Source organism: Globicephala melas, chromosome 14 (genome assembly GCF_963455315.2).
Source record: "Globicephala melas chromosome 14, mGloMel1.2, whole genome shotgun sequence".
NCBI lineage: Eukaryota > Metazoa > Chordata > Mammalia > Artiodactyla > Delphinidae > Globicephala > Globicephala melas.
The window spans coordinates 20667104-20692691 of NC_083327.1; the positions used below are offsets into that span (position 1 = coordinate 20667104).

General features: G+C 38.6%; 1 protein-coding gene across 3 annotated transcripts in view; it reads right to left on the reverse strand.

The window, feature by feature from the left end:
* The window catches only part of RARS2 (arginyl-tRNA synthetase 2, mitochondrial), a 118043-nt gene that overhangs the window by 70807 nt on the left and 21648 nt on the right, over positions 1-25588 (reverse strand). For all 3 annotated transcript variants that reach the window (XM_060283882.1, XM_060283884.1, XM_030859465.2), the window contains exons 2-5: positions 24889-24962; positions 12201-12303; positions 10726-10809; positions 3451-3548 (exon numbers count right to left, since the gene is read on the reverse strand). In XM_060283882.1, coding sequence (XP_060139865.1) covers positions 3451-3548; positions 10726-10809; positions 12201-12303; positions 24889-24962 — 359 coding nt within the window. The remainder of the gene's footprint in view (positions 1-3450; positions 3549-10725; positions 10810-12200; positions 12304-24888; positions 24963-25588) is intronic.

The following is a 25588-nucleotide window of genomic DNA, read 5'->3' on the forward strand; positions in this document are numbered from 1 at the left end:
AACTTCTAAGGGAGAAAGCAGCTATGGTCCCACAGCAATGCCAGATGAAAAATAACAGAGAGCAAAGATGGCTGCTGGGAAATGGACTCTGCTTTCATCAGCATTCAGATGCTCATTTAAGTTCCAGCTTTCCTTAACTGCTTTAGAAAAACGTTGAGAGAGGCAAATCCATAAGCAAATAAACTGCCCTTCAAAAAGCCTATAGACTACAACTCAAATAGAACATGTTATTTTTAGACATAAGCATAAACAAAAAAGAGCATTATATGGGAAACACAAACTTTGGAGAAAAGCCAAAGAATCAGTGAGCAAGAAAGACTAAGGTCTTGGTATTTTGAGCTTGGCTGGGGAGAAGGGATGGTGAAGGGGAAGTGAACATTGAGAAGAAGGCATTAAAAGTGAGCACTGGTAGCAACTTTTCACGTGTTCACGTTTCAAGAAACTTGTGATGGCACTATTTCAAGGGTGAATGTGTAGTAACAGGTATTATTCTACTTTGCTACTGATTTTCCTTTGCTGTTGGTTAGGTAAGAGCAAGGAGTGTACAAGTTCTGAAGTACCTCCCCAGAGAAGGGTATGTGTCCTGCATCACTGTAAAGACATGAATGAAAAGAATTAAAGGTGGGCATCACTGTAAAGACATGAATGAAAAGAATTAAAGGTGGCTACAAATTCTTTGCCACTCTCCATTAAGAGATGTAATCTACTCCCTTGCTCTGAATCAGGGATGATCTTGTGACTTGCTTTGACCAGCTGACAGTGACAGAAGTGATGATGTGCCTGTTACAAAACCAGATATTTTACTATCTTGGAGCCCTGAGCACCTCTGTAAAGAGGTTTGGCTATTCTGTTGGAGAATGCAGAGAGAGAGATGCCTGGCCAGCCCTCAGGTGAGATGCCAGACAAGTAAATGAGCCACCCGGATTTCTAGCCCTAGTATAATGTCTAGATGACCAGAGTTGCATAAGTGACCACAGGCAAGTAAAAGAATCATTAGGCTATGTCCTCCCTGATTTCCTGATCTACAGAGTCATGAACATTAAAGTGGTTGTTGTTTTAAGACACTAATCAGGAGTGTGGCAAACTTTTTCTTGAAGAGCCAGATAGTAAATATTTTAGGCCATCTGGTCTCTATCTCAATTATTCAACTCTACTGTACTCAACTGCCATTAGAGTATGAAAGTAGCCACTGTGACAATATGTAAATGAATGTGCAAGCCTGTATTCCAATAAAACTTTATTTACAAAAACATGGCAGGCTGGATTTTGCCCATGGGCTAAAGTTTGCCAATCCCTGTATCAAGTTTTGTAGTGGCTTGTTATGTAAGAGATGACTGAAATGACGGCAACTTTCCTTGGGGGATGGCCTTAGTGTAGTTCCTCTCTGGGGTGAGGATGACTGCAGAAGTCCCTCTCTGTTCTTTTGATGCAACAACATTTACACTAAACTTTAAATATCTTGATTGGAGCGCATCGGTAGCATAAGATTTATTCATAATATACATCTGCTCCATAAAATGGTTAGCTTACTCAACAATCAGTCCTTATCATAAACAGATGAGTTTACCCAGTCTTAGAGGGTCTGCTTTTTCTAAGAACATGACTGAGCGGCAGAGACAGTACAAATGTGGAATCCATAAAACCCATTCACCTCTGATTACCCCAGGTACTAATCATAACTAAGTTTAGCTAAGTTATCATCATAAATTATAATAATGAGTTAGAAAACTCATTATATTATATTATTGAAATAATATCTGCCATGTCAATTTTTAAAAATCTTCCACAAAAACATATACTTAAGACAAAGGCTCTAGCAAGTTCTATCTTTCTAAGTGGGAAAACAGCTCATCGAAGCTCTTCCTTGGCTGTTAGGAAGGCAAATATAATATTTCTAACAATGTTCAAGAGCTGTCATCCTGTCAGCTGTACCCTGAAGGTGACCCCTCTTCTTTTTTGGTTACCTAAAAGCAAGTCATAGATTAGATGGTTTTGTTGATGGCATATAAGAAAGTTATCATGAAGACTATTTAGAGGCACATTAAAACATCAGGCTATTTCTCTGGTAATTTTAAATAATACGCATTACATGTAATAGACCTTGTGATGTTGGATTCCAATTGGTAACATCAGTAAAAATTGAGTTCCAGTAGTAATAAGCACTCCTACAGTCCAGAACTTGGCTTCTAAATACCTCCCTCACAAAAAGTAACCAGGACTTCTTGGGGGACATGGACAATTCCAGGTCTGAGCAAGGTTGGAACATCTTATGCCAAAAAGAAAAGTACAGCAAGGCTTAAGGGGACATGCAAAGAGAATAAAGGAGCCTAATTTGGGATAATTTGAGTATAAAAACCAGTCATTTAAAAACAATCTTTTCCATGATCCAGCAATCCCACTTCTGGGTATATATCCAAAGGAAACAAATTATCTTGAAGAGAAATCTGTACTCCCATGTTCACTGCAGCATTATTCACAATAGCCAAGGTATGGAAACAACCTAAGTGTCCATCAGTAGATGAATGGATAAAGAAAATGTGGTATGTATACATAATGGAATATTATTCAGCCTTAAAAATGAAGGAAATTCTGTCATTTGCAACAACATGGATGAAACTGTAGGGCATTAAGCTAAGTAAAATGAGCCAGACAGAGAAAGACAAATACTGCATGGTATCACTTATATGTGGGATCTAAAGACTAAAAAGTCAAACTCCCAGAAACAGAGACTGGAGAAGTGCTTGTCTGGGGCTGGAGGCTGGGGGAAATAAGGAGAGGTTGGTAAAAGGGTGCAAACATTCAGCTATAAGACGAATAAGTTCTGAGGACCTAATGTATAACGAAGTGACTATGGTTGATAACACTGTATTGTATAATTGAAATTTGCTAAGCAAGTAGAACAAATGTTCTCACACACATACACAAAAAGTAAATATGTGAGGTGATAGATGTATTTACTAACCCAAAGGGGGAAATCCTCTCACAATGTATACACATATCAAATCATCATGTTGTACACTTTATCTTACAATTTTATTTGTCAATTATACCTCAATAAAGCTAAAAATATATATACATACATTATAAACACAACAAAGCTTGTTCTCTGATAATCACATTACTCTGAAATTCTTAATATGATAGTAACCATTATCTGTGCTTTAGGAGTCTACTAAAAGGAAGAACGAGGTCTTCCAAAAAAAAAAAACCACAAAACTGTTAATACATAATTAAAAAAGAAACATAATAATCAGTAGGTACTTTGATTAAAGTCCAAAATTTTTATTCATGGTTTAATGATCAACTCACTGTGATTTTAAGGAAATAATATAATCTAACTAATTTTTAATTTTTCCATGTGTAATTCTCTGAGATCCCAGATGAAAACAGTAAAACACTCACCTGCCCAGCCAGTTGATTAACCAACACGTATGATGGGTAGGCACTCACCTGAACTCAACCACGATCTTCTTCTGGGGAAGGCCAGAAAAAAGTTCACTTTTTAATCCATATTTTGAGCCATCTTCAATCACTTCTTGTAGTACTGTCTGAAAAGTAAAAGGTATGGGACTTAATGAAGAAAAAATGTGCAATTTTCTTAATTATTTTGTTACTGAGAACTAACTATTGCTAATTTTCACATTCTAATTTATGGAACTGAGAATTTTATAGTATTGTTAGCAGTACCACCTTCTTCTATCACTAATGCTAGTCAGAGCAGTCATAACACAAGTTAACATCTACGGGGCCTCTTTGCCCTTTTATACATCATGTCTATTCATCCTTATAGTAGCAAATGATGTAGATACTTTACAGATAAAGAAACTGAAGCTTAGAGAGGTAATTGCCAAAAGTCCCACAGCAAATAGAAACAACAAAACCAGAAGCAGCATCTAATATATTTTCTTTTTTTTTTTTGGGCTGTGTTGGGTCTTCGTTTCTGTGCGAGGGCTTTCTCTAGTTGTGGCAAGTGGGGGCCACTCTTCATTGCGGTGCGCGGGTCTCTCACTATCGCAGCCTCTCTTGTTGCGGAGCACAAGCTCCAGACGCGCAGGCTCAGTAGTTGTGGTTCACGGGCCTAGTTGCTCCGCGGCATGTGGGATCCTCCCAGACCAGGGCTCGAATCTGTGTCCCCTGCATTGGCAGGCAGATTCTCAACCACTGCGCCACCAGGGAAGGCCCAGCATCTAATATTTATCAAATGCATATTATGTGCCAGGCACTGTACTAAACATTTTATATGTATTATATGTATTAATTCTCACAACAACCCTAAGAGATGAGTATATTTTTACAAATGAGGAAACAGAGGCTCAGACTGGTTAAGTAACTTTCCCAAGGTCATACTGCAAAAACTTTGTTCACTCCACAGCTTATGTGTTAACTCTGCATGGTGCTGCTACTTTTGTGATACTAATGATCACAGTAATGGTAGAAAATAAATAAAAATTTATAATTTAAGTTCCTCTTGGCTACATAAGTAAAAAGCAAGGAGATATCACAGAAACTGCCAAAACATATTCCAGGTTAAATAACATAGAATTACTGTATGGTTCACAAAATTCATACTTCATTTTTTGCTAACAATGATGATGCACTTATTTATGTATTTACTTTTTACTGTAGGATTTTGAAATTACTGATAGGTTTTGATTTACTCATACTGATATTTGCTTCACACACAGTATTTGAAGTCCTAAAAATGTAGTTTATGACATGAAGGATTCTACTATCATAAGAGCTGGTTAAGACAGTCACTTTGGGACTTCCCTGGTGGCACAGTGGTTAAGAATCCCTGTGCCAGTTCAGGGGACATGGGTTTGATCCCTGGTCCAGGAAGATCCCACATACTGCGGAGCAACTAAGCTCGTGCGCCACAACTACTGAGCCCGTGCCCGTGGAGCCCGTGCTCCGCAACAAGAGAAGCCACTACAATGAGAAGCTCACGCACTGCAACAACGCAACTAGAGAAAGCCTGCATACAGCAACGAAGACCCAACACAACCAAAGACATAAATAAATAATTAAAAAAAAAAAAGACAGTCACTTAATGGAAAAGGCAGAGAAGGTAGTAGGAGGCAACAAAGCAACACTTTTAAGAAGCATCTGTAGAGTGCCAGGCTCAAGTCTAGATGCTTCTTTGTTATCTTTTAAGCCTCACAATCTTAAAATGGGCAACACTTTCCATTTAATAGATGAAAGAACTAAGTGTGTATTTGCCCAAGGACAAAGAAAATATTCTCTTCACTGACACTGTGCATTAGGACATACAGAGAAAGGACTAATATACAGACATCAAATACAATAGTGCCTGTCCTACATGAGGGACCCATTAAATGTTTGTTACTCCAAGAACATGGGTCACAAGAAGATTGCAAGTGGGAAGGTAAATGTAAATGAGAGGTAATTCATACTCAGATTATTCAAAGGTTAAGGCGTACCCATCCTTTTGACTTTCTATCCCTTTTTATGTAACAGATGGTAGACTCCACAAAAGGTTAACAGCGGAAAGTTAGAATTCTCTTTAACAAATGACCCTTGGTTCATTGATTTCGCCGGCATAAACAAAAAAAAAGCAACTTTAATAAAAGACGATCTTACATGCTCCACTTCCAAACCATTCACTGACAATTCGACCTACCTGCTAACTAGCTAGTTTTCTCTACCATTTCACTGAAAGTGCTCTCAAAATCAGTATTCTAAATGCCAAACCCAATTGAACACTTAAATCATGTTTAATACATTACTTTTATGAATACATTCTTTTCGTAAAATTAAACAAATTAAGATAAGGCTGAAGTCTAGAGTCCCTTTTGTTCATCTGCCCTAATCCTGGTCCCTTCCTGCTTTCCCCCGGGGTAACTACCTTTCAAGCATCATTTTAGCTGATTACTATTCCCTTCTCCTTGCAACTACCCAGCTTCCTTGGTTGTAGTGACATCATTCTACTGAATTTTGCCTTCCTTTATTTCCTTTGAAGACCCCTCTTCCACTGCCTGCCCCCACTCCCTACCCTGTGCTCCTTTCTTGCTTCTAGCTCCTTACTTTACACTTCTCCTAGGTGTAAAGTCCTAAGATTTTACTACTTACCTACCAGAACCTTGTGCTACAGATTGATACAGTCAACTCAGGATTAAACATCTCTCTCAGGCACTTCAAACAGAATATACTCCTCTTCCTTCAACGTTCTTCATTTCCACGAATTTCACTCTGAACCCCCCAGCTAACCAAGTCAGAAACCTAGGAGGAGTTCCTAAGATCTACCCTTTTCCCTCAACCTCCAGAACTAACCACCTGTTAATCACCAAACCCTGTGAGTGCTGTCTCCCAAATATTATAATTTTCCCCTCTGCCCTGGTTTAGACTGTCATCATCTGTCAGCTACACCGCTACAAAAACAACTACAACAAAACAATAGCACCTAACTATCTTCTTATATAATATACATATTTAATCAGGTCTATGTTCTGTTTAAAGCCTTCAATGATTCCCTACCACTTAAGAGATTTTCCCAGTTTCTGGGTTTTTACTTTACATGCATATCATTTTTACTTTTAATTTTGAGGAAATTGATTTGTTGAAAGGCACATTGTAATATCCATAAAAATCACAAGCTATAAGTGTTAGTTTTTCTGATGACATATAACTATTAAAATGAAATAAATTTCATAAGTGTAAGAAATACCAAAAAATCATGTGTGCCACCTGTGGTACACATAACACACCATGGAAAATAATGACAGAAGAAAAAGCTGAAACTCTTATGCAGAGCATGTAAGGTCTTTCATACTGTGTAATTTCATATCCTCCCCCATGCCATCCTATGTGCAAATCATACTCAGTCACCTCCTGATTTCCAGACAATGCCATGTTTTTGACTGTACTGTCCCAAACTGTCCCCTCTGCCTGGAATGTCTGCCCTTGTATCTCCCAAGTATATTCTTTATCTTCACCCCAATTCAAGGTTATCTCCCATCTCCTTGAGACAGATTTACTTTGAGGGAGTAGGGAAAAAAAAAATTTACATGTACCTTTCTTTACACCAGGACTGCATCTTATACATGCCCTCATTATATGATTCATCCCACTGTCTAGCCATCACACATTACACTGTAATATTTTTTATGCTTTGCTTTTTTAGATCATAAGCTCCTTGAGGGCAAGATACATGCCACTTTGTCTTCAGATTTCAGTAATGCAGTTCCTGGCAAATAATAAGCAGGAAGTTTATTGAATTAGTAGGCACAAAGAAGAATGTCAGTGAGCTAGTAAAGTTCTCTGATATTTTAACAGAGTAAGTTAGAGGCCCATCTATTCACCAATATGTATGTTTAACGGTAAGAGGTACTCAGTAATGTAAATGTAGGTTCAAAAAGAATCTATAACCAGAAATTAAATCTTTCAAAGGTTTAACTTTTTGGAATGCTTTAGCAAATTAACAAATATTCCAATAGGCGGGTGCTTTCTGTTTATCCGCCACCATTATATTTTCTGTGGATGATTCTGTCATTTTATCTAATTCTTTATTGGTCAATATATATTTTTAATTTATTTTATATATTTATCTTTGGCTGCGTTGGGTCTTCAGTGCTGTGCACAGGCTTTCTCTAGTTGTGGCGAGTGGGGGGCTACTCTTTGTTGCAGTGCACGGGCTTCTCATTGCGGTAGCTTCTCTTGTTGCGGAGCACAGGCTCTAGGCCATGTGGGCTTCAGTAGTTGTGGCTCACAGGCTCTAGAGCACAGGCTCAGTAGTTGTGGTGCATGGGCTTAGCTGCTCCGTGGCATGTGGGATCTTCTGGGACCAGGGCTCGAACCCGTGTCCCCTGCATTGGCAGGCGGATTCTTAACCACTGCGCCACCAGGGAAGTCCCTGGTCAGCATTTGACAGCTCTCAAAAGAACTTCTAAGGAAGTTACCACTACTTGACTGGTCAGTTCCTTAGTCAATAGCTGAAAAGTGCTTAATCATTAATCCTTTCCATGTGTTCAGCTAATTGACACTACCCATGACTTGAATGCATCCACTGCCTATTGACATAAACTCAATTAGTGAAATAATGAGCAGAGTTAGAGCCACTTAAATCAGTATCTCTTTTTTTCCCCTTAAGTTTTGTTAGAGCATGCACAGTTGAATTCAGCAAATAAAAATGCATGTGTGCATGCGAAATAAGAAATTGTATTATCCACGGTATATTTCTAAGGCACACCTAAAAAACAGGATTTTGTTTGCCTTTTTCCTATTTGGTTAAACTCATATTTTCTCTTTTTTCTCCCCATAAACTGAATTAACTATTATTCAAAGTTAGTTTCTTCTGAAAGTCATCTATAGACTACTGCCAGGTAGAAGTCTGGTACCAAAGTGATAGTTCTTCACAATGATAAGTTCTTCTAGCTTTGAAAAATGTATTATCTAGTCTCAGAGATTTGGCAGTTCCTACTACATTTAATTTTACATTTTAGCCTCCTACCTTTGATGATGATTTATATGAAGACATTATAAGCCATTATTAGCGATCCAAACCTAAGCTAACATTTAATCATCTCTGGTGCTGCCAGTGCTAGTAATTCAATTGCAATGCAAGAACAGATACATTTTATGCAAGGCTAAGTTTGTACATGTGGAAACAATGATACAAATTCATAATTCTCTGCTTGAGGAGTAAGTTTTGGACATAGATCATTGGCTACATGTGAATCTCAATAACTTTAACATGGAAAAAAAAGTTTTATAAAGGTCCTAAGAAGGATTGAATTTTCTTGATATGATCTGAAAACTTCAGACATGCAAATGAACATTGTTTAAGGCCTGAAAATAATGGAGCCACGTGTAGAAGAAATTAGGCTTTGAGCAGATAAGAATTATTATTAAAAAATTGTAACACAGGTACATTCAATACTCCCTTTTTCAGACTATGGGTGTTCACTGCTCTAGGATGTATCTTTACTGTGACACTGAGCAGGCTACTGTAAGCATTCTGCTTGTTCCTTTAAAGAAAGTCACACTAATATCCAGATCCTCAAAGCTACAAGGAAGGGAGGGTTTCCATGTGAGAAACAGTAGCTGGACCTCAAAGCCCTAACTCTTTCCCTCCGTTGTCAATTGAGAAGGATTTGGGAATATATTTAATAAGTGAGCTAGTGGGCATCCTTAAACAGATAAAATCTCCTAGTTAATTAATTGTAATAAAGCATGAAAATTCATGGCCATTGAAATTTTAAATTATTAACTATGCCTTGCCTCGAAATATGAACTATATTTCTTTCAGCTAAGCTGGCTATAAAGGCAAACTTCATCTACCGTAGCACATTTTCCCATAGTAAAATTGCCTATCAAATGGCCTAAAGTTTGGAAGCCATGTTGGCAAGTTCCATTTCTCCTTCCATAAACACTGAGACAGCAACTGGAGGAGGAAAGAGTCACTTATTTAAAAATGGTACATTAGATTCACTGGTTTGCTAAGTTGACACGAAATGCTATCAAGAGCCCAACAAGTTGTAGACGCTTTTTAAAAAGCTCATAACAAATTTTCCTTGTCCTTGTGACGGATTTTGGTTTAACAAGTTTGTCTTGAACTAACAGTGAAAAAAAGATAAAAGAGTTCAAAGATCTAGAGACAAGCATGAAACACTAACTCTCCTTCAGAAGAATTATAAGGCTGATGGGTAAATGTCTGTAAACTATGTAACCTTGGGAAGAAACTATATTATTAGAAATTTTGGTTTTACAGTTATTTTCAATTCAAGACCATAGCATATACTAAGTCTGACCAATCCAACACTGGTGTGTATTTCTTTTTTTAAATTAATAGACCAAACCATGCATTATGATAAATTTTAAAGTTCAACTGAGATAAAACTGAACAAATGGTCTCATATCCAGGATTACTTGTCCTCCATGGGCTCACTCAAGGGAGACCCAATTCCTCTATGAGGTTTCCCCAACTCCTTCAGGTCATCCAGATTTTACCATATCTGATGTTTCTTATGCTTATTATATCACTTTTTAAAAAAAAATTTATTGTTTTATTAAAAGAACTGTCTTATGGTTTCTCTTATATAAATCTTATGCTTCCAACAGATTACAGGCTACCAGAGAGTGAAACCAGCAGTACTTTTCTTGTATTCAATATGGAGTCCATTAATTCATTTAACAATAGTTATCTCGCACCTACTGCATGCCTGGCACTGTGCTAGGAAACGGGGATGTGAGAAAAACAGATGCTATAAGTCCTAATGGAAATTAGAGTTTAAAGAGCAATAGGCATTAATCAAATTGGGAATTCCCTGGCGGTCTAGTGGTTAGAGTTCTGCACTTCCACTGCAGGGGGCACAGGTTTGATCCTTGGTCAGGGAATTAAGATCCTGCTTGCTGCGCGGCACAGCCAGGAAAAAAAAAAAAAAAGAATAAATAAAAAATTAATTAAAAAATAAAGTTATAGAAAAAAGATGTAAGATAGCAACTACAATAAGTTTTGCAAAGGAGACATATACAGTGTTATGAGCGTATATGAATGAAGGGGTCAGAAAGGCACTGCTAGGGAACCTCAAGATCTGTAGGATAAGCAGATTTAACTTGGGGTGGCACTCCAGGCAGAGGGATCAGAATGTGCAAAGATTCTAAGGCAAGAGGAGGTACGGTAAGTTTTAAGAACTGGAGGGAAACCACTGTAGCTGAAGTAGAGGGAATGAGTGAAGGTGCAACAGCTGCAATATAACCCATTCTTACCTTTGTTAATAGTTCTCTGTTTATTTTGAAATTTACAGTCCCTGGACCGGTGCTGATTTCACTCACCACTGCGTCACATTTTAGCTGAAAAGATAACAAATCAAGTAAAACAGGCATGTTATGAAATAGGCTTAATGAGCTTTGTAGCTCTGATCCTATCAGATTGACTCCCAAGGGCAGCAGGTGGGTCCTCTCTCACAGTCATTGTGTCTGGACCTCGGCTTTAGCCCATCTCCCCAGTTCTGTCATTCTATTTGCATTTACACGTTTTCTTCTTTTCCGGGCTAGAATGCTACTCTGTATTCGAAGTCTCTCTCTTCCACCTTCCCATTCTCTCACTTCAAATTCTCTTTCTAACGTGGAAAAAAGGGAGCATCACTTTACCCCCACCCTAGGTACCTTGACATGCAATGAATTCTTTTTATTTCATCCGCCTTGCATGAGAGTGACAGAACATGACATTCTGTCAGGGCATCCGCTAGAACAACTCACACACACACATAAAATGTAAATAATTTAAATGCTCGGTCTTCAATGGATGCGCTTTACATTTTTAACCAACTAGATGTTCAAAGCACCCGAGACACCCAAGAAGCATGAAGAAATTCCTGCTGTCACTGAGGAGCCACTAGCCTTTATTTTTGAGAACTCACAGGAGAAGGAGGAAATAAATCTTGTAATTAGGATAATTTTATTCCTGGTATACTTCCTGATAAAAATCTGGGGTAATTTTTGTGGTCAAATAAACATTTACTTAGCTACCAAAGCTCCTTTATCATATTCATTCTTTAAACATTTTTTTCTATGAAAGTGACTTTCATTGTTTGGACTCTTCAGTGTGCCCATGCCCTCTTCTGTGTCACACGTAATAACCTTATTTAAAAAAAAAAACTTCCCCCAAACCTGCTTTTCTGAAGGTATTACGCTAACAATTTAGATGTGGTCATTCACCACAATCCTTTCAATTCCTCTTTTAGATACGGAACGCATCAGAGAAATTAGAAATGAAAGAGGTTTGTTAAATCATCTAACCACTTCTTCTCTGCAATCATGATTCTATTTACATCTAATCATTTCTTCTCATATTTTAACGTTCATCTTCCCAGAAACTTATTTTTAAAACTGCAACCCACTGCTCTAATTTATCAAGCTTGTTCTCCTAAATTCAGAAGTCCATCCAGCTTCAATCTGTAAATTTAATTAACACTTCAGCCTTCCTGTAAGTAGTTAATCAATAACTTGAATAATGTCAGCTCAAGAGGAATGTTTTATACCTGATTTCAAAAACCATCCTAACCTTATAGTATGCAGCTAAAATAAATTTAAATTATACTTTTCAAGGTGCCTTGGGAAAAAACGCTATTAAATTCATTATTATGGCTGAGATAGCCTGCAGAGATAGCTTGCAGAGTAGTTTTTTCTTTGAAATACTACATTTATTATAATGTCAAAAAGAGATAATAGTGCTAAAGTACCTTCTCTGCCAGTCTCACGGTTTGAAGTTGAATATCTGGTCTTGAATGGTCATTGTTGTTTTCCAATAGAGAATCCACAGAAAGCTGAAAGTCAGCTACTTCTCTAAAGACAGACATTGAAACAGGAGAAGGCTGTTACCTTAAAAACATTACTACTGTAACAAACAAACAAATGAAAAAGACTAATTACTCTGTGTTCTCTACATTGACACAATTTTATCAGAAGGAATTACACTTTCAAAATATAAAACAATCAGAAATATCATCACCTTGTATTGATTTAGAACTTTATCTTGCATCACCTTACAAAACTCTTCCGCTTCCCTTACCTAGTTGTAGCTTTATGATATCTCTGTGGGAGAGGGAGAGCAACCACCTTATTTGATAGATGTGAAAAATTATGTCCGGCAAGTTCAACGTCTCCCCTAAAAATCCTCCTGCAACTAATAAGCAGACTCAGTAAAACGCTCAAGTCTCTTGATTGCTTCTATCAGTACAAATCTTCTTCCACTATTCCACAAGCTTCCTTCATTCAAGTCCCTTCACTGACCTTCAAATGACCAAAGCACAATTTTTAAAAAATGTTGTAATCTGAGTTTCAACGTGAGAGGAAGAATATTCTTCTTAACACTGAGTCGTTCCTTAAGGAGGCAGACAGTGCTGTTCTTTTCATTGGGCTGGTGATGAAACAATGCAAAAACAAAGAAACCAAGAAACACAAAGCAACCAATTAGTGAAAACAATCGTTTGCTTCAGAAGAGCAGTTATCCCTAGGAAAGGATGGTAGGGAGTGGAATCAAAGAAGTATATACAGGTGGCTTCAATGGTATCTATAATGTTTGATTTCTGAAAACAAAAATTTGGAAAAAAATTAAGACCTGACGTATTCGAAAGTGAGCATGAGTGTTCATTACATTATTCGCTACAAATTTTCTGTAGTTTGAAATCTTCTAGGTGTAAAAATAATTTTAATTAATATACAAACATCCACATAATTACCAACACTGAACATCCTCTGATGTTTAATAATGAACTAGAGAATGAGACTTTATGGGCAGGATAAGTGGGTTGAACCATTATCTGGCTAGCCCATCTGTAATGCAAAATAGAGGAGCACAAATCACTTCCTTCTTACCACTCTTGAAATTCAGGCACATGACTAAAAAATTCTGTGTGGCTTCTGATCACATTAAAGAATCTAGTCAATAATGACCATTAAGAATTTTCCTGAGCCTTGAGAAGTGACCAGGGCGGCAGAATCGAAGACCCCGAGCTTCCTTCCTTCCACATGCACACCAAAATTGCAGCGATTTACAGAGCAACTATCCATGAAATCCACCTGAAGACTAGGAGAAACTATCTCCTACCACTAAGGAAGGAACCACAATGAAACAGTAAGGGGCAGAGATGTGGGAGAGTCAAAACCCACAAATAGGAGGATAATTACAATTACAGAGGTTTTCTCCAAGGAGCAAAGCCCCATACTGGGCTCCCCAGCCTGGGGGTCTACACTGGGAAGATGAGCCTGCAGCATTTTGGTTTTGAAAGCCGGTGGGGCTTACTTTCAGGAGAGCCAGAGGACTGTGGGAAATATAAACTCCACTATTAAAGGGTGCACACAAAATTTCACAAGCTCTAAGACCAGGGCAAAAGCATAACTCGAAAGGAGCATGCGTGAGACCCACCTGCAGATCTTGGAGAGCCTCCCAAAGAGCAGGAGGCAAATGGAGCTCACCCTGGGGACAGAGATGCTGACAGCAGCCAATTTAGGGAGCTCACCCCGTCAGGACACTGGTGCTGGTACGTGCCATTTTGAAACCCTCCCTCTAGCTTATTAGTGCTGGGACCCAGCTTCATGCACCAGCCAGTCCTCACCACCTCTGGGATACCCCAGGCCAGGGACTTGGCCCCACCTACCAGTGGGCTGACACTAGCCCAGGGACCCCCAAGCTGCCAGAGGTGGTCATAGGACCCTCTTTACCCAGTGGGGTGGACACCAGCCCTGCGACTCCCTAGGCCCTGCAGCAAGAGACACAGCTTTGCCCACTAGTGGGCCAGCATTAGACTCTGGACCCACTGGGACACATCCCCACCCAACAGAACGCTGACATCACCTCCAGGATAGCTTGGGCACCTCAGCCAGCCATGTCAGGATATGACCACACTCACCAGTGGGCCATCACCAGCCCTGTCAAGAATCGACCCTGCCCACCAGGAGGCCACCACCAGCCCCGGGACCACCCAACACCAATGGCCCTATCCGTCAGCAAGCTAACACTAGCTCTGGGACTCTGAGCCCCTGCAGCCAGCCACCCCAGGACTTAGCTCCCCACCAGAGGGCCAGCATTAGCCCCAGGACCCCCTGCAGCTCTGTAGCCAGTCGCCTTCTGACCCAGCCCTGCCCCACCTGCTGGCCTGCACCAGGCCCTGGACTCCCCTGGCAACACAGCCAGCCACACCAGGACCCAGCCCTCCTGACCAGCCTGTCAGCACCAATAATTGGACGCATCAGGCCAAGCAGCCAGCTGGGCAGGGACACAGCCCCACCAGCTGCCCTGGGACTTGGCCCTCCTACCAGTGAGCAGGCACTAGCCCTGGAACCTACTGGGCCTTGGCCCAGCCCTAGTGGGCTGACACCAACACTGGGACCACTAGGGCCTTGCAGCTACAGATGCCAGAACCTGGCTCTGCCCACCAATGGGTCAGCACTAGCCCTAGGACCCACTGGGGCTCTATAGCCAGTTGCCTGGTGACCAGGCCCCAGCCATCTATTGGCTGGCACCAGGACCTGGACTCCCCTGGCCATGAGCTCCACTGCACCAGGATCTGGCCCCACCTACCAGTGACTGGCAGCCTTCACACAAGGCAGGGCCTGGCAATCCACTGTCCTACCCACAAAAGAGCCAGGCCTACTTGCATGCCCACAGTAGTCAGCCTGCCACAATAGAGAGACCCAAAAAGCCCACATAGGGGACACCTCTAAAGCATGACTCTAGTGACCAGAGGGGAGCGTGCTGCTAGGACCCATATGAAGTTTTCTACATAGGATCACTTGTCTAGAATAGGAAATGTAACCAACCTACCAAATACATAGAAATAAAACCAGAATTAGACAAAATGAGGTCTCAGAGAAATACATTCCAAATGAAGGAACAAGATAAAACCCCAGAAGAAGAACTGGGTGAAGTGGAGATAAGCAATCTACCCAATAAAGAGTTTAAGGTAATGATCACAAAGATGCTTGGGAAAATGGATGAACAGAGGGAGAAGTTTTAAACAAATAGAAGATATAAAGTAGAATCAAACAGAGCTAAAGCATACAACAACTGAAATAAAAATACACTACAAGAAATTAATAGTAGACTAGATGATACAGAGGATGGATCAGTGAATTGGAAGAGCAGTGGAAATTACTACTCTGTGGGCTGAAAAGAAGGGAGTGGATGATATATTTACAGCAACAAAAGGGAAAAAAAAAACCCTACAACCAAGAATACTGTATCTAACAAGGCTTTCATTCAGATTTGAAGGAGAGATCAAAAGTTTTACAGACAAGCAAAAGCTAAGAGTTCAGCACCATGAAACCAGCTTTAAAAGAAATGTTAACGGGATGGAAGAATATTGTTAAAATGACCATACTACCCAAGGCAATCTACAGATTCAATGCAATCCTTATCAAAATATCAATGGCATTTTCCATAGAAAAAGAATAATTCCAAAACTTGTATGGAAACACAAAAGACCCAGAATAGCCAAAATAATCTTAAGAACAACAAGCTGAAGTATAACACTCCCTGATTTCAAACTATGCTACAAATCTACAGTAATCAAAACAGTATAGTACTGGCACAAAAACAGACATATAGGGACTCCCCTGGTGGCGCAGTGGTTAAGAATCCGCCTGCCAATGCAGGGGATACAGGTTTGAGTCCTGGTCTGGGAAGATCCACATGCTGCAGAGCAACTAAGCCCGTGCACCACAACTACTGAGCCTGTGCTCTAGAGCCCACGAGCCACAACTACTGAAGCCCATGTGCCTAGAGCCCATGCTCCGCAACAAGAGAAGCCACCGCAATGAGAAGCCCTCACACCGCAACGAAGAGTAGCCACCGCTCACCGCAACCAGAGAAAGCCCGCACACAGCAACAAAGACCCAACACAGCCAAAAATAAATAAATAAAAAACAAACAAAAAAACAGACATATAGATCAATGGAACAGAATAGAGAGCCCAGAAATAAACCAACATTTATATGGGCAACTCATCTACAACAAAGGAGGAAGAATATACAATCGAGAAAAGACAGCCTCTTCAATAAATGGTGCTGGGAAACTGGACATTTACATGCAAGAGAATCAAAATGGACTACTCTCTCACACCATGCACAAAAAAGAAATTCAAAATGGATTAAAGATTTAAATGTAAGACCTGAAACAATAAAACTTGTAGAGGAAAACATAGGCAGTACATTCTTTTTTTTTTTTTTTTGCAGTACGCGGGCCTCTCACTGTTGGGGCCTCTCCCGCTGTGGAGCACAGCCTCCGGACACGCAGGCTCAGCGGCCATGGCTCACGGGCCCAGCCGCTCCGCGGCATGTGGGATCCTCCCGGACCGGGGCACAAACCTGTGTCCCCTGCATCAGCAGGCGGACTCTCAACCACTGCGCCACCAGGGAAGCCCAGGCAGTACATTCTTTGACACTGGTCTTAATATTTTTTTTTGCATATGTCTCCTCAGGCAAGGGAAGCAAAGCAAAAATAAACCAATGGGACCTAATCAATCTAAAAAGCTATTGCACAGCAAAGGAAACTATCACCAAAATGCAAATCACCTACTGAATGGGAGAAGATATTTGCAAACAGTATATCCAACAAGGGGTCAATATCCAAAATATACAAAGAACTCATACAACTCAATATCAAATAAACAAAAAACCCAATTAAAAAATGGGCAGGGTTCCAGGGTTGACATTTTTCCAAAGAAGACATACAGATGGCCAACAGGCACATGAAAAGTTGCTCAACATCACTAACCCTCAGGCAAATGCAGATCAAAATCACAATGAGGTATCATTCCTACCTGTCAGAATTGCTATTATCAAAAAGACAACAAATAATAAGTGTTGGGAAGGATGTGGAGAAAACGGAACCCTCATGCACTGTTGTTGGGAATGTAAATTGGTGCTGCTACTATGTAAAATAGTATGGAGATTCCTCAAAAAATTAAAACTAAGCTACCATACAGCCTATGAATTCCAAGTCTGGGTATTATCCAAAGAAAATGAAAACACTAATTTGAAAAGATACGTATACCCCTATGTTCACTGCAGCATTATTTACTATAGCCAAGTTATGGAAGGAACCTCAGTGCCCATCAATACATGAGCAAATAAAGAAGATGTAGTATGTGTGTGTGTGCGCACACACACACACACACACACACACACACACACACACACACACACACACACACACACACACACACACTGGAATATTATTCAGCCATAAAAAGAATGCAGTCTTGCCATTTGCAGCAACATGGATGGACCTAGATGGTACTCTACTAAATGAAATAAGTCAGGAAGAGAAAGACAAATACTATATGATTTCACTTAATTGCAGACTCTAAAAAACAAAACAGATGAACAAACATAACCAAACAGAATCATACATACAGAGAACAAACAGGTGGTTGCCAGAGGGGAAGGGTGTAGGGGGAAGAGAGAATGAGGAAGATTAAAAGGTACAAACTTTCAGTTACAAAATAAATGAGTCACAGGTATGAAATGTACAGTGTGGGGAATACAGTCAATAATTATGCAATGCCCTTGCATGGTGACCAATGACAACTAGACTTAATGTGATCATTTTGAAATGTACAGAAATCACTATGTTGTAGAATATGAACAGTGTTGTAGGTCAATTATACTTCAGAAACAAACAAGCAAACAAACTAACAGACTCCTAGAAAAAGAGATCAGATTTGTGGCTACCACAGGTGGGGGTTAAGGGGAGGGGAAATTAGATGAAGGTAGTCAAAAGGTACAAACTTCCAGTTATAAGATAAATAAGTACTAGGGATATAATGTACAACATGACAAAGATAATTAACACTTGTATGTTAAGAGAGTAAATCCTGAGAGTTTTTATCACAAGGAAAAAAAGTTTTTTCTCTATTTCTTTAATGTTGTCCATAGGAGATGATGGATGTTCACTAAACTTACTGTGGTCATCATTCCATGACAATATGTATGCCAAATCACCATGCTGCACACCTTAAACTCATACAGTGCTGTATGTCAGTTATATCTCAATAAAACTGGGGGGGTGGGGGGAAGGATTCTCCTGCGCCTTAATCCATTATCCAGCAGCCTAGCGTGGATTACACTTATCAACCCGAACTCATCTACCGACATTTGAGGTGTAACCGAAGACCCAAATTCAACTATTAATCAGTGTCTGTGTGCTCTTGGGCTTGTTGCTTAATTTCTTTTGTAGCACAGTAAAATGGTGATGATAATGGAACCTACTTAAGTTCTGGTAAAATAATGCTAGTTCTGATGTTAAATAAAAATGTTAATACAGTACCAAGCCATGGGGAATTATTCTGTCTGTAGTTCTTCACTTACTGGATTGGTTGGCAAACCATTCTGTTTCTTTTCTAAGACTATTCTCTAATGATTACGTAACAATTCAATTTTCTAAAGATTAACTTTAATTGTGGAAACTCATATAAGGTTTGAATATATTCTTACCACAGAACTCTGATAATTAGTCAAGTATTTGTGCCAATAATGTGGGAAACTGAAGACATTAGCCTAACAAAATGGGAATAACAGAACGATTAAAAAAATAAAAACCATATAAAGTTAAAATAAGAGCTATAACAGCAGTATTAATTGAAAATAAAGATTTGAATGTACCAAAGACTAAATAATGATTTGACACATAGCTAAGATGCTTTCTTTTTTTTAAATTGAAGTACAGTTGATTTACAATGTTGTGTTAATTTCTGCTGTACAGCAAAGTGATTTAGTTACACATACATACATATATACATACATTCTTTCTGATATTCTTTTCCACTATGGTTTATCTCAGGATATTGAATACACTTCCCTGGTGGGATACTTTATAAAAGGTTTAATATGACCATAAACCTACAGAATGGCTCTCAAACATCCAGGAAAACCCAAACAGGTCACACAATTTTCTATAGATGGTTTAAAAAGTTAATAGTACAAAGTATCCAAAATTTTATTTGAGACATAAATAATAAACTAATTCAATTTAAAAATTCTCAATAAAATCAAATATTTTCAAGTAGTTCATTGGTATAAGGACAAATTTTAAAAATCATCCTTTTAGGCCAATAATAATGATTAACACCAATTTATTAAACTAAGAATATTTAAAAAACAAATTCTGTGCTGGGTTATTTGCTAGTATGAAAGGACCCATAGAGAAGTAAATGCTTCAGTGAGGTAAGGGTAATCAACCAGACTTGATCCCAGTTTTCCCTTTTGGGAGATTTTAATTATACACCCACAAAAAACTTCTGCTTTGTCTATTTAGTGAAGTAATTTTTTTAAAATTGAAGTACTGTATAGTTGATTAACAATATTGTGTTAGTTGCAGGTGTGCAGCAAAGTGATTCAGTTACACACACACACACGTGTGTGTATATATATATATATTCTTTTTCAGATTCTTTTCCACTATAGGTTATTACAAGATATTGAATATAGTTCCCTGTGCTATACAGTAAGTCCTTGTTGTTATCTATTTTATATATGGTAGCGTGTATCTGTTGATCCCAAACTCCTAATTTATCCCTCCCTCCCCTGCTTCCCCTTTGGTAATCATAAGCTTGTTTTCTGTGTCTGTGAGTCTGTCTGTTTTGTAAATAAGTTCATTTGTATCATTTTTTTTAGATTCCACATATAAATGATATCATTTGATATTTGCCTTTCTCTGACTTACTTCACTTACTATGGTAATCTCTAGGTCCATCCATGTTGCTGCAAATGGCAATATTTCATTCTTTTTTATGGCCGAGTAATATTCTATTATGCATGCATGTGCGTGCACACACACACACACCATCTTCTTTATCCATTCCTCTGCTGATGGACACTTCGGTTGCCTCCATGTCTTGGCTATTGCAAACAGTGCTGCTATGAACATTGGGGGGCATGTATCTTTTCGAATTAGAGTTTTTGTCTTTTCCGGATATATGTCCAGGAGTGGAATTGAGTTTTTTGTGTTTTTTTTTTTTTTTAAATAAATCTCCATACTGTTTTCCATAGTGGCTTTACCAATTTACATTCCTACCAACAGTGTAGGAGGGTTCCCTTTTCTCCACATCCTGGAGAGGCAATTCTTGAATCTGAACTATGTAAAAAGTCAGAACTGAAACAATCTAAATGTCCATCAACAGGGCAGTGTTAAGAGTAAGCCATTGTTAAAAAGTGGTAGTTTCAAAGAAATGATGCCAAGAGAAAGGGTTCAAAATCATACATACAGTTGTTTTATAGCTATGACTTTAAGGCTGAAAGACATATTCTAAGAGAAAAGAGATACCAAATTGCTAACATCAGTTGTCTTACTGTATGTAGTAAGAGTATTGGGGATTTTTTCTTCTTATTCTGTATTTTCCTGAATTTCCTTAAAGTTATGTTTTGCTTTCATGACAGAAAAACTAATTTAAAAAAATCCCTTTAAAATGACATAACTTCTAGACTATGAAAAGCAGCTGTCAAAATAGTCCACTGTGAAGAAGGAGAGTGGGTAGGGGTGTAGACAACACAAAACTGGCCACATGCTAATGATCGTGAGTGATGGGCACATAGGGGCTCACTAAACTATTCCCTCTACTTTCATATCGTTTATAATTAAAAAAATAAGTTTAAAAAGCAATAGCTACTGGGCTTCCCTGGTGGCACAGTGGTTGAGAGTCCGCCTGCCGATGCAGGGGACATGGGTTCGTGCCCCGGTCCGGGAAGATCCCACATGCCACGGAGCGGCTAGGCCCGTGAGCCATGGCCGCTGAGCCTGTGCATCTGGAGCCTGTGCTCCACAACAGGAGAGGCCACAACAGTGAGAGGCTCGCGTACCACAAAGAAAAAAGAAAAAAGAAAAAAGAAAAAAAAAAAAAAGCAATAGCTACTTCCCTATTGCTTCTGAGAAGTTGCTGTGGTTTCAGTCTGAAATCCATAGATCTGAGTAGTACTGGCTGGTAACAAAGTTACTAATTCTGTCTACTACAAGCAGTATTAAACAGGAATTTCACCACAGTTGAAAATACAGCTGGGACTTCCCTGGCAGTCCAGTGGCTAAGACTCTGCACGTCCATTGCAGGGGGTGTGGGTTCAATTCCTGGTCAGGGAACTAAGATTCTGCTGTCGTGGACAAAAAACAAACAAAAAAATTCAGCTGACCCTTAAACAACTGGGGAGAGTTAGGGGCACTGACCATCCGAGCAGTTGAAAATTCCAGTGTAATTTTAGTCAGCCTTCCAAATCCACAGTTCTGTATCCACGGTTCAACCAACCATGGATCATGTAGTACCATAGTTCAGGCTAGGTGAAAAAATCCACGTATAACTGGACCCATGCAGTTTAAACCCATGTTGTTCAAGGAAAAACTGTATAACTGAATTAGGAGACATGAGCAAATGGATTCATATCACATTAAATAAACCAAATTAACAAAAATAAAATTTCTTAATTCTCCTGGCATGTTATAGCATTTTAGAATCAAGTTAGAAATATAGAACAGTTAGCCTTTTGACTTCCCTGGTGGTGCAGTTGGTTAAGAATCCACCTGCCAATGCAGGGGACATGGGTTTGATCTCTGGCCAGGGAAGATCCCACGTGCCGTGAAGCAACTAAGCCCTGGCACCACAACGACTGAGCCTGGGCTCTAGAGCCCGTGAGCCACAACTACTGAAGCTCACATGCCTAAAGCCCATGCTCTGCAACAAGAGAAGCCACTGCAATGAGAAGTCTGCACACTGCAACGAAGAGTAGCCCCCGCTCACTGCAAGTAGAGAAAGCCTGCATGCAGCAATGAAGACCCAACACAGCCAAAAAAAAAACCCAAAAAACAAGAACAGTTAGGCTTTGTTTTAATACCCTAAAGAATAACTGGGTTTATGAAGGCAAAGCTAGGGTTTTCCTTTGTTGTAAACAAATTTAATATGCAGAATTTTAGACTGGTAGCCTAGAAAAATTGAGGTCCTCCCCAATATTTATTTTCTATAAACCAAAGTCCTGGTATTTCAGATTGTTAAAGTAGAGCTACCCAAAGGAACTGCAAGCAGGTAAAGAAAATCTTATTCAAAAGAGGGGCCAAGACAACAGGCGCATGGAAAGATGCTCAGCATCACTAATTATTAGGAAAACGAAAATCAAACCAATAATGAGATATCCCCTCACATCAGAATAGGTACTGTCAAAAAGGTGAGAAATAAGCGTTGGCAAGGATGTGGAGAAAAGGGAACCCTCATACACTGTTGGTGGGAATGTAAATTGGTGCAGCCACTATGGAGATTCCGCAAAAAGTTAATAGAACCACCATATGATAAAGCTATCCTACTTCTGGGTATTTATCAAAAGAATATGAAAGCACTAATTTGGAAAGATATAAGCACCCCTATGTTTACTGCAGCATTATTTACAATAGCCAACACATGGAAACAACCTAAGCGTCCATAAATGAATAGATAAAGATGTGGTACATATATACAATGGAATACTACTTAGCCATAAAAAAGAAATAATATCATTTGCAGCAACATGGACGGACCTAGAGATTATCATACTAAGTGAAAGTAAGTCAGAGAAAGACAGCTATTGTATGATAGTGCTTATAATGTGGAATCTAAAAAAAAAGGGTACAAATGAACTTATCTACAAAACAGAAACGGAGTTACAGATGTAGAGAACAAACTTATGGTTACCAGGGGGTAAGGTGGGGGAGGGATAAGATTGGGATTGACATACACACACTACTATATATAAAATAGGTAACTAATAAGGACCTACTGTATAGCACAGGGAACTCTACTCAATACTCTGTAATGGCCTATATGGGAAAAGAATCTAAAAAAGAGGGGATATATGTTTATGTATAACAGATTTACTTTGCTGTACATCTGAAACTAACACAACACTGTAAATCAACTGTACTCCAATAAAAAATTTTTAAAATGGAGATGTGGTATATATATAAACAATGGAATACTACTCAGCCATAGAAAAAGATGAGATCTTGCCATCTGGGACAATGTGGATGGACCTCGAGGGTATTACACTAAATGAAATAAGTCAGACAAAGAAAGACAAATACCGTATGATTTCACTCATATGTGGAGTATAAGAAATAAAAACAAAGTAAGTAAACAAACCAAACATGCAGCTACAGAGAGAGAGTGGTGGTTACCAGAGGGGAAGGGGTGGTGGGGCGGGGGGGGAGGGTGAAATGGGTGAAGGGGATCAACTGTATGATGACACATGGAAACTGAAGTTTTGGCGATGAGCACGCTATACTGTTTAGAGAATGCTGTGCACATGAAATTTATATAATGTTATAAGCCAATGTTACTTCAATTAAGAAAAAAGACAAAAAGATGGGCCAATACGGTTCAGCTTATTAAAGGTCTTTGAAACATAAAATAAAAACTGAGACATTCCCATTATTATGCAAAATGTCCTTTACAGATTTTATGAAATAGGTAACTGGTTTGCAACATTACATCAATTTACATATAATTATATGGCCCATCTTTTGGTGAGTGGTTGCCTCTGTTCTTGGAACTCAGTATAGATGAAGTTGTAGCAGGCCATTTTAAAGATGCTCTCTTTTACAAGGCCATACGTAGCCTTTCTCTTCTCCACTTATCCCTTTGTCCTATTCTGGGAAAAAGAACATTCATTCTACTCAATCTTAAAATCCTGACAAAGTTAAGGGGACAAAATACAAGGACATAATGGTATCATTATATCATAATGGAATAATGATAATTTAAGCTTAGGGCTTAAATGCCTACTATGTAGCTAATTTCTTGTCATTATTAATTAACTGAGAGGGTATTTTATCCAAGTTTTGAAGTTTTCTAGCCAACTCGTAAACAGGTATCAATAAGAATGACCAAACAAAAGAGATATCTCTCTGAATCCAAGAAGCAACTATAGGTTGTATGTAGTCCTAACCAGTAATTCTCTATCACTGGGGGGGCCTCGAATGGAAACAAGCAAAAAAACCAAAACCTGCAAAAAAATATCTAGCAGGTAAATATGGCAAAATAGTATTCAAGTATTAGATAGGTGTAAAATCTCTAAGATCCCTTTAAAAACTGATTTTCTAACTACAGTCTAACTACAACCTTAGTTCTTTTATTTGCTGTTACAGAATTAAATTCGAACCTCATTCCAAATTTTTCTTAAAGACTGCCATAATTATAGTTATTAGAATAAACATCAAAACATGAGAATACTAATATAATCTGCCATGTCAGTATGTAAAATACAGATTTTAATTTTATTATTTAAATCCATGGGAATAATAGGTTAAATCATATATTAAGGTTAATTTCAAAGACTATTTTGTAAATTGAAGAGTAACTTTTTTCGTATATTGACAAAGCCAGCAACATTCTAGATCATTACAAATATATTATACTTAACTCTTTTCTGGAAATTGGAACTGCAGATATTGACTTGATCAAGTATTCTGGAGGAAGATCCAACACTCTTGAAAGCTAAAAATCAAAAAGAACAAACAGCACAAGATTGTTAATATATTTGTTCCAGATTCAATAGAATGCTACTCAACAACTGAAAAAACATATTGAGACACAACACAAATGAGCTACAAATGCACTACGCAATGTGATAAAAGCCAGACTCAAAAGGCTATATAATGTATGATTCAGTTTATTTGACATTCCGGAAAACCCAAAACTGTAAGGATAAAGATTAGATCAGTGGTTGCCAGGGGTTGAAGATGAGAAAGTTTGACCATAAATTGGCAAATAGAACTGTTTACTAAAAAGGATGAATTTTATATTTATAAATTTTTAAAACTTTTTATTTATTATTTGTTTATTTTTTTAAAAAAAGAGAAGGGATGAACTGCTGGGACCAAAGATAATTTTCTTTTTAATTCATTCATAAAATCTTTTTGTGTTAGGCACTGTTTTAGGAGTTGGGGACACAGCAGTGAATAAAAGAAACAAAAATCTCATGCTATTTAAATAAACAAGTAAACAAATACAAAATGGGGGGAAAATCTGACCCCCAGCCTCTATCAAAAGTTTATTCACTTGTTTGTTTATTTATTTATTTATGGCTGCGTTGGGTCTTCGTTGCTGTGCGCAGGCTTTCT